Source organism: Homalodisca vitripennis, chromosome 4 (genome assembly GCF_021130785.1).
Source record: "Homalodisca vitripennis isolate AUS2020 chromosome 4, UT_GWSS_2.1, whole genome shotgun sequence".
NCBI lineage: Eukaryota > Metazoa > Arthropoda > Insecta > Hemiptera > Cicadellidae > Homalodisca > Homalodisca vitripennis.
In genome coordinates this window covers 175,006,301-175,024,855 of record NC_060210.1, presented here as the reverse complement: position 1 = coordinate 175,024,855, position 18,555 = coordinate 175,006,301, and the positions used below count along the sequence as shown (strand labels likewise).

General features: G+C 33.3%; 1 protein-coding gene across 2 annotated transcripts in view; it reads right to left on the bottom strand.

Moving 5' to 3' along the window:
* Positions 1 to 18,555, bottom strand: part of LOC124360694 (endoribonuclease Dicer-like) — a 137,054-nt gene that overhangs the window by 57,057 nt on the left and 61,442 nt on the right. For both annotated transcript variants that reach the window (XM_046814522.1, XM_046814523.1), the window contains exons 11-13: positions 17,782 to 17,992; positions 16,373 to 16,542; positions 8,547 to 8,725 (exon numbers count right to left, since the gene is read on the bottom strand). In XM_046814522.1, the coding sequence (XP_046670478.1) occupies positions 8,547 to 8,725; positions 16,373 to 16,542; positions 17,782 to 17,992 (560 nt within the window). The remainder of the gene's footprint in view (positions 1 to 8,546; positions 8,726 to 16,372; positions 16,543 to 17,781; positions 17,993 to 18,555) is intronic.

Sequence of the window (18,555 nt, the reverse complement as noted above, 5' to 3'; positions counted from 1 at the left end):
CAAATACGATCGTTTTTTTATGTTTTTATATCTGACAAATTTATTAAAATTCGTCCCAGAGCTGTAAATGCAATACTTTCAGAGATATCTTACGTAAAACACAAGAATTGGTGCAAAGAAATAACACATTTTTGTGTTTAACGTAAAATTACTTCCATAAATGTTAAATAAAGGTCATTTTTTTCTTAAACAGATTTGTAGAACATTTAATTCTGAAAAGATTCATGTGAATTACTTAGGAAAAAAATTAATAATAGGTATTGAAATTTAGCTTTATTTAAAAATAAAACAGACGCACAAAAATGCATATTCTTATCTGCATAAAATATTAACTAATGTTTAGGTTGTGAGCGGCAGAAACTATCAAGAATGCTCCAAACGTTATGAAACGCGCTAGAAAAGAGTGGATTCGTCGTGCGAAAGCGTGCATTGCTAACAACGGAGGACACTTTGAGCAACTATTATAGGTGATTATTACATTTTTATAAAGGTAAATACATTTTATGTTAATGTTCAGTCTAGAATAAATGATCAGCTGTTACTCACAACCTAAACATTAGTTAATATTTTATGCAGATAAGAATATGCATTTTTGTGCGTCTGTTTTATTTTTAAATAAAGCTAAATTTCAATACCTATTATTAATTTTTTTCCTAAGTAATTCACATGAATCTTTTCAGAATTAAATGTTCTACAAATCTGTTTAAGAAAAAAATGACCTTTATTTAACATTTATGGAAGTAATTTTACGTTAAACACAAAAATGTGTTATTTCTCTTTGCACCAATTCTTGTGTTTTACGTAAGATATCTCTGAAAGTATTGCATTTACAGCTCTGGGACGAATTTTAATAAATTTGTCAGATATAAAAACATAAAAAACAATCGTATTTGTATCTTTGTAACTACCTTTACCATTTTTATACGGCCTGACTTCACCAAGGGTTCTGAAATCCGGGCGAAATCTTTCGCTAGGCGTAACTCGCTAACGAAGCGTTTCCGGGCATATGGTTATATGAACTTTTTTACTTGTTTTTAGCTATAGAATAAGCTCTCGAGAGATTGCCGTTTAGTTTTGAATCACCCTGTATACATACACGGAAGCGTAAGTATACCCAGTTCTTCAAAAAATGGCCTACAGGACTCATTGTCGCTAATTCCCACTATGCAGCGTATGGCTTTCTTTTGCCACTTAAACACAGTCTTGGCCCCACTAGAGTTGCCCCACAGTAAAACCCCATACAGAAGGAGTACATTAAAAAAAGCGTAATATGCACTAATGACAAGATTAAGACTTGTATACAATTTTAGTTTTTTTAGTAGAAATATTACTCTTGCTAATCTAATACATAAATGGTTAGTATGGATTCCCCAGCTAAGCTTTGAGTCTAAATTGATATCAAGTAGTTTTACAGACTTATTTTCAGAATTACGTAAACTAAAGACAATTTATTCGGTCTTGTTATTATTAAAAGTTAATTTATTAGCAGAGAACCAGAGATATTACCTTTTCTCATATAGCCCATAATGACATCATTTCATTTTGAGTCTCTGTCTGATGATAACAGAGTAGTATCATCAGCATACAAGACAACCTTACCAGGGAACAATTTTTGTAGTTGATTAAAGAAGACAGTAAACAAGAAGGGGCCCAAGACTGAGCCCTGAGGCACCCCGCTTGCCACCCTCTTAAGCCCTGATCTCTGGTCACCTACTTTGACAAGCTGAAGTCTATTGCTCAAATAAGACATAATCAAAGACAAAGCATTGTTCTCCAGACCATAGTATACCAATTTTTGAATGAGTTCATCATAAGGTACAACGTCAAATGCCTTACTTAAATCCAATAACACAGCAGCTGTTTCTTCCTTATTTTCAAAGCTATTCAATACATAAGAGACAATATTTTCTACAGCTTTAACAGTTGACAGATTTTTCCTAAACCCATACTGAGATGAAGAAATCAAATTATTGTACTCAAAGTAATATTCCAATTGGTTTTTCACAATAGTTTCTATTAACTTTGATATGACGGGTACTAGGGCAATAGGCCGGTAATTATTTAAATTTATTTTGTCACCCTTCTTATGTAAAGGTACTGTTAACAGGCTCCAGTCGGCTAATAATAGTTGCCGCTTTAATTGCTCATTATTGGATACTGTGACAAAATTATCTTTGCATTTTTCATTCATGATTCCAGATAAACTAACACTGAGAGCATAATGGTCAGTAATACCCAGTTCCTCAACATTACATTTAACATTTAAATGTTTGGAGTGATGTATCAGTGCGTGGTCCAAACAAGAACTTACACCTACATCTATTCTAGTGGGACAGTTAACCAGATTAAAAAAACCATAAGATGAAACTGCGCTCAAGTAATCTTTACCGGATCCCTTATTTTTCAATGTGCATATGTTTATCACCTATTATCAAAGTTGGATCATTTTTTAATTTTAAAATATTTTCAAAATCAGGTTTGAACTGTTTATAAGTTAACTTACACTGTCTATAAATTCCGAAAATTTAAAAACATGACTATTAAATGTTAGGTCAATAACAACATTAACAAGCTCAGCTGTGGGCAGGAGGATGAGTTGGTGCGTGTAACAAAGGTCAGTGTCGATGTACATGATAACACTGCCCGCCTGATTATCTGGCCGAGGTTGTAATACCAAGTCATAGCCTGCGATATTGTACCGCCCCTCCTCATCCTCCTTGATCCAGACTTCAGTTAAAATTATTACTTGATATTTTAATGAAAGACTATTTAAATAAACTAAAAATTCATCCTAATACTACAAATATTCATACAAAAAACATTAAAATTAAAATTTTGAATTTGGTTCATGTGTATAATACTTAAGAAATTATAGCTGTTTGACATAGGATCACTTAAGCGCTATTAATATCCAGTCCGAGCTTTTGCAGGTCCTCCATCACCGAGATACGTATCTTCCTGTCATTTTCGGTCTTCTTAACAAATATTTTCCCTTCTGAGATTCAAACGAATTTAAATCCGGATTCCCTCAGCTTTTTAGAATAGCAAAACAGGTTCCTGAAGTATGGAGTGGTATGAGTGCTCATTCACATATACATTCGTTCTCGGCACGCCTGGTACGAAGTCGGTTGACTTTATTTCCTTAGTTTTTGAGGCATTTTTACTTTTTCTCAGTAAACTGTCACGCTTTTAACGTGTGTATGCTTTTGACGACAGTGTTGACGTATCTGCATGTTGCGCTTTAAGGGTTTTCATATTACATATTTTGTAAGGTGGTTAGATAAACCTGGCTAATTAAAATACATTTTGATAATATGCAACAAAATCAATCAAGAAAATAATCACTTTTAAATTTGTTTGTGCAGTATGATGATTTTATCTGTCTTCACCTGATATTTTAAGTTATTCATCCAGAGACCTATTACACAACTTTTAAGACACACGTTTTAGATCAGACAAAGTAACTTTTTCGGCCACATCTAACAAAAAACTACCTTTATAATCATTTAAAATTTTGAAATTTGATATTCCCTTGATGGCATTTAATATTCAAAATATTAAAAAAATTTATAACACCAGTCTAGTCAACATATGGCCAAATGAGAGGTCTAAAAGAAAAGTCAATAAGCGGAAAAACTAACAATGCATCTTTTCAAGAATTGCACTCTTAACGTTGTGTGCAGTATTCTCCCACATCAGAAACAGACCTGGTATCTTCATTGTAATTTTTTACCCTCTTTATTATTTTGTTTTAAAGGCTTTAGTTAAATAGGCAGCTTGGATATTCAGAATTTGTATAGTAAGAATTCTTATGTAATTAGTAGATGATGTTTAATGCATAGCAAATTAGATTTTTGCCAGTCACAGAGATTGTAAAAATATTTTTTGATGTTAGGATTTTGTGAATTATGATTGTATAGAGCTTTTAAAACTTAAGAGACTTTAATTAAATGTTAGTGCTATTACTCATAGAGTTGTAATAAGCCTATATTTATTCTTAAAAGGTTGAATATTTAAATTTTGTTACATTTTCTCAATAAGTGTACTGTATTAAATAAACACACACACACACACACACACACACACACACACACACACACACACACACCACACACACACACACACACACACACGTTTAATGAATTATTTATTAGCCCAGTCAACAAATGGTTCTAGAAGGAATGTCAATTAGTGGAAAAACTCATATAGAACATATTTTGGGGTAACTGGAACAATTTTGGTAAGTATAATACACAAAAATTCCTCAAACCAAGGGTTGGCGCTACAAAAGGGGAGGAGGTCAAAGGTCCCATTTTATCACCTATATCTCAGTAGAGCTTGGTCCTACAAAACTTTCACATATATACAAAATTAAGCTGATAAAATGTTCATCTTGTGTTCTTATCATTTCTTTTTTACACGTTACTTACTATTAATGACATTAAGCAGTGAATTATAATTTTTGGAAAAACCCTTTATGGCAACACATTTTTTGCCACACTTCTGTCTCCAGTGCTTCAAGTTTTATTTTCACAGAAAATTTGTCCAAAGGGATGGTGCAGAGAATTAAATTTACTTCAACACAAGTTTTTTTTACCATTTTATATGAATTCAAAAGTTACAGAGTTTTCAAGACTTTTACTAGAATAAGACACATGAAGGAACCAGCAATTAGTGCAAATTATTTACCACTTTCAACTTCATGTATATAACAGTACTTAAAAACATGAATATAGTACTAATATTATAAGATACTAAATTAAAAAGTCTGTAAGAACTCTTTGTGCCAATCAAGGCTCAAACGAGTGTCAGCCAGAGGGTTGGTCCTCTGTCTAGCCTACGAAACAGCTAAATAATTTAAAAAGTAAGGAAAGTCAAACAAAATTATTTTATGAGTAAGTAAAGCAGAAATACTCTTATTTCCAATTTATATCCTAACAGTTCTACCAGTAACCCAACTTGCCAAAACATCTTTCAAAATAAATAACTAACAAGAGGTGAGCATAGATGACAATTAACAAAAACAACCTCAAAATAGCTGGTGTTCTCGTAGCTTCCAGCACATTTTTATTGGAACTAACCAACAGAATTCATTATATTAGGAATGATATGAGAACAACTGCAAATACTATAGAAGAAGCTAATGACAAAAGTAAAGCAGTGTGGAGTATAATCAAAAGTGAGTGGAAATCTACCAACAATACACAAGTATAGCTGAAGTGGAGCTGAATATAGATAGAGCCAAAATTCAAGATCCTAATGTAATTGCTAACCACCTTAACATATTTTTTACTAATACTGCAAATGACCTCCTTGTAAAAAGCCAACATCAAATGCCTTAACAGCCCCAAGTAGATACTACCCATACACAACAAATACCGAATATGTTTCTTTATCCAACTAATGAACATGAAGTGCTAAAGGTGATAGAGCCTCTTAAGAACAAGACATCAACTGGCTTTGACAATATCTCTGCTAAGCTACTGAAGACATGTAAAGAAGAACTTACCACACCACTTGTACATGTCATCATTCATTCAGAAATGAAATTTTCTTGACTGACCTCAAAATTTCAATAATATTTCCTAAATTAAAGAAAGGAGACCATCTTGATCCCAAAAATTACTGTCCTATATTACTAATATCCACATTCTCCAAAGTGTTTGAATCAACACGGCTTTCTCAAGGGAAAATCTACCACATCAGCCACTATCACCCTTTTTGAGTTTCTCATAGACAATCTTGAAGCCGGCAACACATCAACAGCAATCCTACTTGACTTTAGAAAAGCTTTTGACTGCCTGGACTACACTAAGTGATGAACAAAATGAAGATCTTGGGTATAAATGGAACTACTGCAAAAAAAGTTCAACAGTTTTTTAACAGGAAGAACCAAATATCAGAATCAGAATATTCTTTATTAACAATTTCTTCAAGAAATGTGATAGTGTCTTATGTACAAAATTATATTTTATAAAATACACAATAAAATGTATAACATGAAGTCCAGGTAATTTGAAAAAATTCATTCATAGAGTAAATTGGATTATCCAATAGGAGATTCTTCAGTTTCTTCTTTAATGTAGCAACAGTTTCTTCCCTGATATCTTGAAGAAGGTGATTGAGAACTTTAATACCATATTATATTGGTTTTCTTGCAAATAGAGAAGTTCAGTGAGTTGGTACGTTGAAAAGGTTGGCATGTCTCGTATTATAGTTGTGCAGGGCAGTTCCTCGGGCAGGTTGTTTCAGAGATGCGTATTGTCCCACCTCACAGATGTATAATGCATAAACAGTCAATATATGAAGGTTTTTTAAGTGCTCACGACAACTCTCCATATGATTTATGTCTGCTATAGTTCTTATTACTTTCTTTTGTAGTATTAGAATCCTGTCCATGTTTTTCTTAGAAGTACCACCCCATACTGCAATACCATACATTATGTGAGTTTCACAAAAAGCATGATAAATTATTTTTGCAATTTCAGGTGTGCCAATTTTTATCATTTGTTGTATTAAATATATGCCAGTGTTTAATTTCTTGCATATGCAGTCAATGTGGGCTGTCCAAGTAAAGCAGCTGTCAATGGTAACTCCCAGGAAACATGCACTGTCCTCCACTTCTATCTCAGACAAAGCTGTTTCCTCCCTTCCTCTTCTGCCAAACATGAGTTGCTTTGTCTTTTGTGTATTTATAACAAGGTTGTCATTACCCAGCACCAGGGTGGTGTCATCTGCGTACATGATGGCTGTGCAACTGTCTCCTAGATAGACTGGTAGGTCATTGACTATTAGAATGAAAACAGCTGGGCCCAAGACAGACCCCCTGGGGCACCCCTCTTTTTACTGGCAAAGGCGTTGAAAGACTTTTTTTGTTCATATAGAAGTATCCAAAGAGGCCAATTATTTGGGAATCACTATTGATGAGCAACTGACATGGATCCCTCATGTTGACAACCTATGCCATAAATTAAGTAGCAGCCTATATGGCATCAAGACGATTAAATCCATAAGTAGTACTAGAGTAGCAAAAATTGCATATCATGCAATCTTTAAATCACACCTGCGGTACGGACTCGGAGTTTGGAGTAACTAGTCAGCAACAAACTTGCAGCGTGTCCTGGTGCACCACAAAAAAGCTATTAGAGTGCTTGCAGAACTCAACAACAGAGACAGCTGTCGACAAAAATTTAAAGAACTGAAGGTTTTAACAGTGGTTTGCTTGTACATCTTAGAGGTGGCCACTTATGCTAGCACTCTACAGCTACAGAGAGATACCGATAGACACAAATACAACACTCGACAGGCCTCGAAATTTACTCTACCGAACATTTATATAAATATAATAAATGTTATATTTATTTTAAATATAACATTTTTACTAAATTTCTTGTTATTGACTACAAACCTTTACGAATACAATCCCCAAACATTTCCTAGTATTCTGTGTTACCTCCCCTTGCTCTGATAACAGTCATTAGCTTCTTCTGCTTCCTTGAGATGAGACGTTGGATATCTTCCTGTGGTATGTTTTGCCATTCTTCTTTTCTGCAATGTTTTCTGGAGGTTTTCTCGGGCTCAATTGTGTTTCTCAAGGTTTTATCAGATCTTTTCAATCGGATTAAGATTCGGGCTCTTAGGTGGCCAATCCAGTGCTTCAATACCCACTTCATGGAGGTAGTCTATCACTGCAACTGCAGAGGTCAGGTGGGTATTGTCACTCAAGTCTGAACTTATGAAGGGTGCAAACAACACCACATTCTCTTACAAAATAGTCTGTACATATCTCTGAGCATTAAGAGCTGGCCTTGGCGCAACTACTAACTCTGTACAGGCTTCAAAATTAACACCTTCCCAAAACATGAGAGATCAACCACCAAATGACATTCTAGAAGAAATGCAGGTTTGAGCATACCTCTCATTTTACCTTCTCCACACTCGTCATCGATCTACAACGTACTCTTGATAGCAAACTTTGCACCTCAGTACTCGTTGCTGACCTCCTCCTGAGAGTATTCATCAGTACAAAATGATTATGCCTCAGATCACCTGTCTCCCAGAACCACTTATCACCTTTCCGATAGTCGTTTGGATGCAAAATGGATACAAAAATGGAAAAAAAACTAAAGAAAGATGAATAAAAGTCCATACAATAAATGTTAAAGGTTCTACTCAGAATGAAAGATAACGCAATGCAACAGATAAAATCAAATTAGATAAGGTGTGTGATATTTGATACCTACGAAGATAAGAGAGAGTAATTGAATAGGTGGGAGTGTGATTATATCCCTACAATTGTGGTAGGATACTCTATTTTATTGAAAAAGATAACTTTCGATCACAAAATTATATAAAAACAAAATATTTCAAATTATATTAGTGATGCGTTTTATTTTTTTGTTAAGTAGTGTATTTCAATCATTCTAAATTTCTGAATTTCAATAATTACTGTAGTTTGAATAATTATTGTAGTAGACTTAATTAACTAAAACTGGCAAAGGACAGAAAACTATAGTTTTACACACATAACATGTAGTACTGCATACCTTGGTTTAATGCTGTTTAACCTTTCTGATAAAGCTCTTACTTCCAACAGGGGCTGACCAGCTTGCAGAGTCTCAATTTTGTACTTTTCTTTAAAGTAATTCTTATACGTGAAATATGAACTGTTTGGAAACTTTGTGTCTTCTGACATATCATAGCACACCTTAGTAACTAGATATTTCTGAAAACAAAATAAGTTGCACATTACTTGCTTGTAAATATAACTTACTGGTTGTTAGTGGCTTTATCTAGATAAACTTCCATTATTAAATATTCTACTCTTAAAAAGCAATTTTAATGTTGGTTAAAATTAAAGTACATATACAATAACACAATTTCTATAAAAAAATACTTGATCAATTTAATAGAATATTTGAGTTAACACATAATCTACTACCACAATTAAGAACTAAAATGTAAAAAATTACCAATATAACAGAAAACATTAATTATAAAAATAATGTATTCTCTATTTTTACATCCACACATAAATTAAGCTCTTATGAAATACATAATCTTTAAACACTTGTCAAATACAATATTTTTATTATATAGGGTCTGTAGATATATTTTTGATAATTTTCATTTTGTATTTTTTGTTTTTTTGTATACATTCATGGATATTTAATTTTAGAAGACACGTTTTAAATGATTTATTAGACAACTATGATAAGATAAATAAATAACCCCATTTCATGAGAGTATATCTTAACTTTTAGAAGCATACTGTGTCCTAGAGTTTTGGAGGTGCGTGCGCACGTGTGTGTGTGTAAGTAGATAATATATTGTCACTCCTAGTCCACTTTCGAAGCCATTCAAAATTCAAATGTAAATACTGTCTAAAATATGATAAACAGATCTATAAAATTATAGTAAATGTTCCTACAATTTTTTTAGAATCCATCAGAAATGAATACAAATTTTTGTATAATGTACTAAAAATGGCTCTTTAAAAATCTTTAAAATCCTTACTTTGTTAACCCTTTTGGTGCTAAGGGGTCTGGCGCATTGCCATGCCCAAGAGTGCTAAGCATTTTAGGGCATAAATGCAGAGTTTTAGTAAATTCCTTACTATTTCCTTAACTGAGGTCATATCTTGTTACTTTTTTTGTATTGAAGATAAATAACCAATAAACAGAAATAAATACAAAAAAATAAATTTGTAAATATTTGGATTGTTATAAAAAAAATTTCTTTATAATGCAAATTTTTTTTATAATTTTTTTCACTTTGGCATACAGTTTTAGTATGTAAACAATTGTATATTATGTTTTCTGAGGCTACCATCGGGAAGGGCAACTAAAACTAAACAAATTCCATATATTTGATTTTATTTTTACACAAAAAATAAGAAGTGTGGATTACAAATATAATATGTTGTCCGCGCCAAATTTTGCCCTACATATAGGCCTAATGTTTGAAACGCTCAAGAGAAAAAGTAATACACTTACTATTATTAGCATAAATGCTTTACTAACTTTATTATTACTAACAAAGAAGAAATTCAAGCAAAGTTAACACATTTTTTACCTAAATAATTGTTTTATTCAGTAATAAAACTATAAAAAAGGTGAAGTAACTCATCATAACCTACAATGTTCTTATTAGACATTGTAACTTAGTAAAATATAATACACACGGAAAACAAAAATGAAAAATTAAGTAATGCAATGATTTGGAATAATAATGAATTAGTACTTCACAATTATAATACAATTTAATCGATAAAATAAGATAAAACAGAGTAAAGAAAGCACAGCGTCAGTTCGCTCGCAACGCAAACATCCGAACTGACCTTTTTATTTCACGTCAATGACGTATACAAAGCTGGTCGTCGGCAATTAAATATACAAATATCGTTATTCTATGGCTTTTGGATGAACTGTCATCGTTTGCAGCCAGTAACTTGCATAAACTGAACCAATATATATAAAAATACGCTGCGTCTACGACGTAGACGCTAGCACTTTCAGACATAAACGCAGCGTCTACAACGTAGATGCTATAGCACTAAAAGGGTTAAAGTACAAAAAATAAATCTATTAAAATAAACATTTAATCTCTTATAATTTTTTCTTGAAAAAAAAAGAATTAAAAATTCCCTTAATAGTAGTATTTAAAAAGTCAATTTTCAATGACTTAATAAAATATTTTTTTAATAAACAAAACTGTTTCAGATTATAAATCTTGAAAGATTTATCAAAATTGTAACAACACCAATTCTTAAATAAAAATTTATTTCAATAAATATTAAAAAAAGTTCCTAATAAATGTAGTGTGACAAAATTAAATGTCCTTACTGCACTCAAGATATTTTAAAGACAAATTACAATTTACATTACAACTCTTAAGTAACATCTAAAAAATTAAAATAAAAGGCAATTAATTTAATTATTTTCAAATTTGGAGAAAATAAAAATAAATTTTATAATTATAAAAAACTACATTCAAAAATAGTTAAAGAAATCTTTTAAAGAAAATAAGAGTGATCTATATCTCTTTAATATTGAAAAATACAAGATATCGCTGAAAAACTATCTCTTAGAAATATTTATGTTTAAGAAAGTTGTCAAAATGAGATGGCAGTGAAAGTGCTAAGTGATTTTTACAAGTTGGGAGATCTATCAGATAATTAGAAAATTATAAACAACATGAAGTTTGTAATCTAATTATGCCATTTCAAGTTCAAATGACAAAGTTTTTCAGCTACTATAAGAAATGTTGTCATCCTCATGTTATTTATATGGATTTTGAGAGAATCTTAGAAAAAATTCCAACTCGTAAAATTATAGCTGAAAAACAAGAACCACTAATATTCAGAAGCATATTCCTTACGGTTTTAATTATATAGTTTCAAATATAACAAATAAAATATAGAAACATAAATAGTGTGGAACAAAATCTGAAGAAGATTAACCGAATGTTCCAACAAAATTATTCGAAGAACTCACCAAATTGTCAAAATATTAAAAAAAAATTTAATTCTAAAAATAACAAAAACCTATGAAAAATAATGAAGAAGAGTAAAATTTATATAAAAATTCTATTTATTTCATATTTGTGTGCAAACATCATATGAGTATTATCAAAACACTAACAAAGGATTTATGCATGATGATTGGTACGATGACACCTCTGAAAAAGTTAGAGCTCATTGTCACTGTTTAACTGGAAAATTTAGAGGTGCTGCTCATAACATTTGTAATTTAAATTTATATCTTAAATTTCCTCTAAATATATCTGTTTTCTGTCATAATCTTTCAAACTAAAACACTCATTTGTATATAAAAGAATTAGCAAAACAATATTGAAATATTGGAAACATATCTAATTGCAAACAATTATGAGAAATATATTAATTATTATGTATATATTTGAAAAATTTAGAACAATTTGATTCAGTTTCTCCTACACATAACGTAGCTATGGTGGGAAGGGTTGATTCAATATAAATGTTCAATATAAAAATATTCTCCAGTTCACTTTTCTCTGAAACAAAGAGAATACATCTTAACCTATATTACACTATATTTTGTAGTCTAGAAGTCTAGGTCAACTATGTGACTGGATAAGGGCCTTGCTCACAGACAGGGTGGTTGGTACAACCCTCATGGAAGCAAGTGTTAGTGCAAGGACTATGAGAGGCTGTCCGCAGGGTGGCGTCCTATCTCCTCTCCTGTGGAACCTAGTTGTGGACGACCTACTAATTTCTTTGAATAGTAGCGGTGTCTTTGCACAGGGGTACGCAGATGATATTGTGATTCTTGTGAGTCACAAGTTTAACACAACAGTCACGGAACTGACCAATGCTGCTCTGAACATGATGGGAAATTGTTGCGATGAGGTGGGCCTCACTGTCAACCCCACCAAGGCTGCTATGGTTGCCTTTACCAGGAGGCGACAGATAGAGGGCATTGGTCCATTTCTATTCAGAGGCTCTTCCATTGAGCTGAAGTCAGAAGTCAAGTACCTAGGCATGATCCTAGGTAGGGTTCTAAACTGGGGACCTCATCTAGAAAGGGACATCGCCAGGGGGAAATGGTCTTTAATTCAATGCAGATGGGTGATAGGTAGGTCTTGGGGGACTGAAGCCAAGGTTTTTGTACTGGCTTTATGTTTCCGTAGTCAGACCTGCACTAATGTATGGAGCTGTTGCTGTTATCTGGTGGCTAAAACAGAGGCCAAGACAGTGGTAGCTCACCTGGCGGGTATCCAAGGGATGGCCTGCCTTGCTATCACTGGGGCTTTTCCTAGTGCACCAGGTGCAGCTCTAGACTGTTGTCTCAACCTCTCCCCCCTGGACATTGTTATTCTAGCTATGGCCAGGAGGAGTTCCTACTGTCTTCAGCAAATGGGACTCTGGTCGTGCTGCAGCAGTGGGCACTGTAGAATTAGCATCCTGATTTAGGAGGATGTTCTGCACATGATCTCTGATCAGATGCCACAAAAGTTTTCCTTTGACAAACCCTTTAGGATAGTGATAACTTCTAGGGATGATTGGTCGGAGGGAAGAAAACCTCTTCCACCAGCGGAGCTTGAATGGTTTACAGACGGCTCTAAAACAAAAGGCGGCACATGCGCTCGAATTGTGGGAGTGAGACCATGTAGGGAGCTGGTGGTCCCTATGGGTCCGTATCCTACAGTTTTTCAGGCGGAGGCCACAGCCATTATGGAATGTGCTCGTGAGAATCTTCGTCTGCGATATAGGAGCAAGACGATTAACATTTTCACGGATAGTCAGGCAGCACTGATGGTGCTGGACTTGTGTGATCAAATCCAAACTAATTTGGGATTGCTATCAAGCCGTTTCTTCCCTTGCCAGAAACAACAATGAGACCGTTTGTTGGGTTCCTGGTCATGGGGATGAAAGAGCTTATGCTCTGGTCAACCGGGGCTCAGCGTCAATTATGACGAGCCCTCAACCGTTCTGTGGTGTTCCAATGTGTGAATCCTTTGGGGCTGTCTCGAAATGGGTTCGCGTGGAACATTAGAGAAGGTGGAGGTTGCATTCGGACATGAGAATGAGCAGAATAATACTACAGTCGCCTTCCTCTAGAGTGGCGTCGGACCTTCTCTCACTAAATGGATCAATGTCTTCACGGGTTATATGTCTGAACACGGGACATGGTCACCTGAGGAAGCATCTTCACAGAGTCGGCATCCTTCAGGAGGATCCACTCTGTAGAATGTGTGATGAGCAGGATGAAACTGCTGAACACTTGCTCTTTGATTGCCTTTCAACAGCAAAGGAGCGGTATGCCATCTTTGGTAGTTTGGACAAGGGTGGTGAATTTCCCCAGGAGGACCTGATAGGTTGTTTTCGGCGGTTTGTGGAACTGCTGAAATCATAGACTGACAGGCCTCATGGTATGCTTCCAGGGTGCGCAAAAAGCCCTTGAGGCTTAAGTGCATGGCAGTAGGCCGCCCCATATAAGTCTAGGAGTCTCTAATGTCAAAACGAGGTTAAGAACTCATTTTAACCTTTTTCGTTGCCAACTTTTTAGATTTCTTCAGACGAACATGAGTCCAACTTACAGGGCTCAAGTCTATGACATCAGTTACCAGACGCTGCACTAAGAGGAAGGTGAACTGGAGGTAAACTCAAACATTCACATTGCTTAAACAGTTATAATTTGGATCCATTACATTAACTGCTCCAAGTCTATCTTGGGATGGAATATTAAAACTAACCAAGATTAAATTACAATTGATTAATGATCAAAACATGTATTTAATGATTGAAAAGAGATTAGGTATAATTTCCCAATATATAAAAAGATGTGTAAAAAGGAAATAATAAATGTTTAAAAGAGTTTCATGAAACAAAACGAGACAATTTACTATTGTACTTTGATGCAAATTAAATTTATGGTTCAGCACTTTCCAAAATTTACCTCATGATGATATAAAATGGATGAAACCCAAAAATTGTACAGTTAAAGAATGAAATAAAACAATTCTACAATTAATTACTGGTGATGAATCATGTGGACATATTATTGAAGTTGATCTAGAATATCCAACAAATTAACAATAATTACATAAAGATCTACTACTTGTTCTAGAACATTATAAAAATAAATTATGTACAACTCTTCTTAACTAAACAGAATATATTGTTTATTTTCTAAATTAAGAATATAATCTAGAACAAGGAATCATACTGAAAGATGTTAGTTGAATTGAATTTGAGCAAACCCAAGAACAAATTATTGGAATACTGGTATTATGAAAGAATACCAGGTGTTATAAATTTTATGCACGCTGAAGGAATATTGGAAAATGTAAGAGATAGAGAAAAAATGAAATGAAATTGTAATAAAAACACCAACAAATCTATATGGTTAAGTTAATATACATTGGTTGCGTTGTTCACTTGCTGTGCTCAAAAAACAGTTTTAGGTCTAAATTTTCAAACTGTCACAGGTCTCTTATTAGTACGTATAATGGAAAGTTTTTTAAATGGAATCTGCATGACATTTCTTCCTAGTTTAAAAATATTACAACAAAAATTCTTTCCAGGAGCACCAAGCAGGGGGTTTAGAGTTCGAGTCAATATTTTAAAATGCAATAACCATTATTCAAGAAAAATTTACAATAAATATATCGGTCCTTATAAGAGTTTTGATCAATTCTGAGATAAGATTTGGAAAAAATATTATGGATTTTACCTATTATTCTAACTTTAAAACATAAAAATAGTATATATATATATATATATATATATATATATATTATATATATATATATATATATACACACTATTTTATATATATATATATGTATATATATGAACAAATTGTCTAATATATCATTTCACATTAACGTTGCACGTTTCAAAATGTTTCAAAATAAATGACAAACTTAACTTCTGAAGAAACTAAAAAAACATGATAAAATTAAAAAGAAATTAATTGAAGTATTTTAAGAACAAATTAGAATTGATGATAAATAACACAAAATTATTCCACAAATTAATCAACCTGTACATTCTGGTACAGTATTAAAAATGTTGAAAATAAAAATTTGTTAAAAATTTTAATTGAAAATTTTTTTAAAATTAAAATTAAAATATTATGGATAACGTTCTAGTTGTTTGACAAATTGTAAATATTTCAATACCAGAATTTCAAATAAAATACAAGATAGGAGTACGCCACACTACTTGTCACTTAACAGGCATTGCTGAAGTTGCTTGAAACATTTCAAATAAAATACAAGATAGGAGTACGCCACACTACTTGTCACTTAACAGGCATTGCTGAAGTTGCTTGAAACATTTCAAATAAAATACAAGATAGGAGTACGCCACACTACTTGTCACTTAACAGGCATTGCTGAAGTTGCTTGAAACATTTAAGTCTATAGCTCATTCCTTTCTTGAGATGTCCTGCGGGCAAACAGACGGACAATCATACAGAACAGAAATATTTACCAGCTCCCAGGCATACAAAAGGGAAATTGTACCAGCCTATTGAGTGATAAGTTTTAATAGTGCTCAGCCAAATCCAATGCATGGACGTGAACCATATCAGAATCCAATGGATGGCCATGCACCATACCAGAACTCATTCTCGACTCTGTAGAAATTAAGTTTTGTGTACATTTTTAATCCTACAGATAATATCTCTCATGATATCGAGATATTGTACAGACAAACAGACAGAAATGATATTTTTCCAACCCCTTGAGGGAAAGGATTTGCTAACGCTTCTTCAATAAATCTACCTCATATAATAAAAAAATCACACATTTAACACAATAACACAGTTAAAAATAACACAATATTGATACACAATTTGTTTACAGTAACAAATCACAAGATTACCTGTGTTGGTACTGTGCGATACCAAGGTGACACAATTTTTCCCAGATAATTTTCATCAGTGATACTTAGATTCTGTCTTTCTGAATTTGAAGGTTTGGTTTCGGTTGAAGGAAAAGGATTTTTCACCTCTTCCATTACATTCCAATCAATGGTCACTCTACCAGATGAATCTAAAAATGGAAAAAAATACATAAATCTTATTTCAATGTAAAGCTCAAAATTCTGACATATTTATCATCCATATATGAATGATTTTCTGAAATTTTTTAAAATACATTAACTGTAGCATTGGTTATAATGTTAACAAGAAAACATGTGTCTTGTAACAAGTTTCAATGAGGTTGTATGTAAAATTTCAAAGTTTATAGCTCATTTCAGTCTAGAGAGTCATGGTGCTCTTTTTAACTTTTGCAAGGTTTCACAAAACCTTGCAGAATTTGTGGTTGTGCCACGTTCTAAGAAATCAGCAACAACTCCTCTCTTGTTCCAAAAACGGTTGTAATAATCTTCCATGACAATGTTTGCATGCATTTACTTGGTTTTTGGGGGGAATGTGTGTGCCCCCACTCCAGAGACTGTAATTTGGTTTCACAATTAATCGTGTGTTTTTGTCTTGTCTCCTGTAATGATTCTCGAGCAGTGAATCACCATCTTTTTCGTACATCCCCAAAATGTCAATGAAGCAGCCATACACTGATTTTGATGGATTCTTGTAAAGATTTTCAGTAACCATCTTGCACAACATTATAACCTAACTTCTGTGTAACAATTTTGTATAACAAACTCCTTGAAGTTTGAGGAAAACTTAGTGAGAGTTCTGTTATTGTGAATTGGCAGTCTTCTTTAAATTCTCATTGACTTGAGAGACAATTTAATTGGTCATAATGCTTGACCATCCACTTTGTTCGTCATCGAGCACATTATTTCAGCCATTTTTAAACCTAATACACCACTGACACACTCCACTTTCAAGTAATCACATTGTTCCCATAAACTTCACAGAGTAAGTGATACATTTCATTTGGTTTGCTGTGCTTAGCCATCAAAAACCTTATTACTGACCGCACTTCACAACTAGCGGGATTTTGAATTGTGTCACACATTTTAAACTGCTATTATAAAGCATCAAGGAGCGACAGTAACCTCTCACTAGCATGACTGGATAGCCACTGAATGAAGAAACTCCCTGACATCAAAATGGCCATGATAGTCCCTAGCAGCTACAGAGGGAAACATAATCTACTTTCTGGATAGCCCTCGTATCTAACTATCAGAAACCTGCATATTTATGAGCAATTCAGACATGCACTATAACATCATACATATACAAACCCACTGTTTGCTTCATCAAATATTTTTTTTTTTTAATTTATATGACATTGATATTTAGTATTAACATAAAATCATACCTCTTATTACTGGAGCAATGAGATAGGAATTCTGTGTGTTTTTAAAATTTCTGATCATGAATTTTTTTGATACTTTCAAGACATGATCAAAAATTATTCCATGAAAATCTGAGATACGTTTCAAATTAGCCTCGCTAAGGGTGATTGGAAGCACTTCCCTCACAGTGGCCTCCATTTCTCCGGTGCTCATATACAGTGGGAATGGTGCCAACTGCAACATCACACAATTTATATCATCTTGACCATATCATTAATAAAAAAGCCATACAAACCAATTTATCCTTTTTTATTTTCTTCAAGAAATTCTACATAAAACAGATTCATATTATGTCTATAACTAAATGTTATTAGTCTTCAAGAAATTATTTTGTTGTGTGTGTTTAAGTTTTCAGAACGTAAAATACTTCCTAAACTGCTGTCTTTCCTAACTGTAATAAACCACCTACACTGTTGTGCTTCCTACTCGTGATTAACCTCTTACACTGCTGTCCCATCTACTTATGATGGACTACCTACTCTGCTACATTTCCTACTTGTGATCAATCTTCTCCACTGATGTGCTTCCTACTAGTGATGAAATTCTTACACCTGTTCCTCCTATTTGTAATGAATCACCTATACTGTTTTTCTTCCTACTTTTGATGAACCTCCTACACTGCTGAGCTTCCTACTTGCCATGAACCTCTACACTGCTGTGCTTTCTACTTGTAATGAATCTCCTACCAGCTGTTCTTCCTAATTCTGATTAAGCTTCTTCACTGATATGCTTTACCT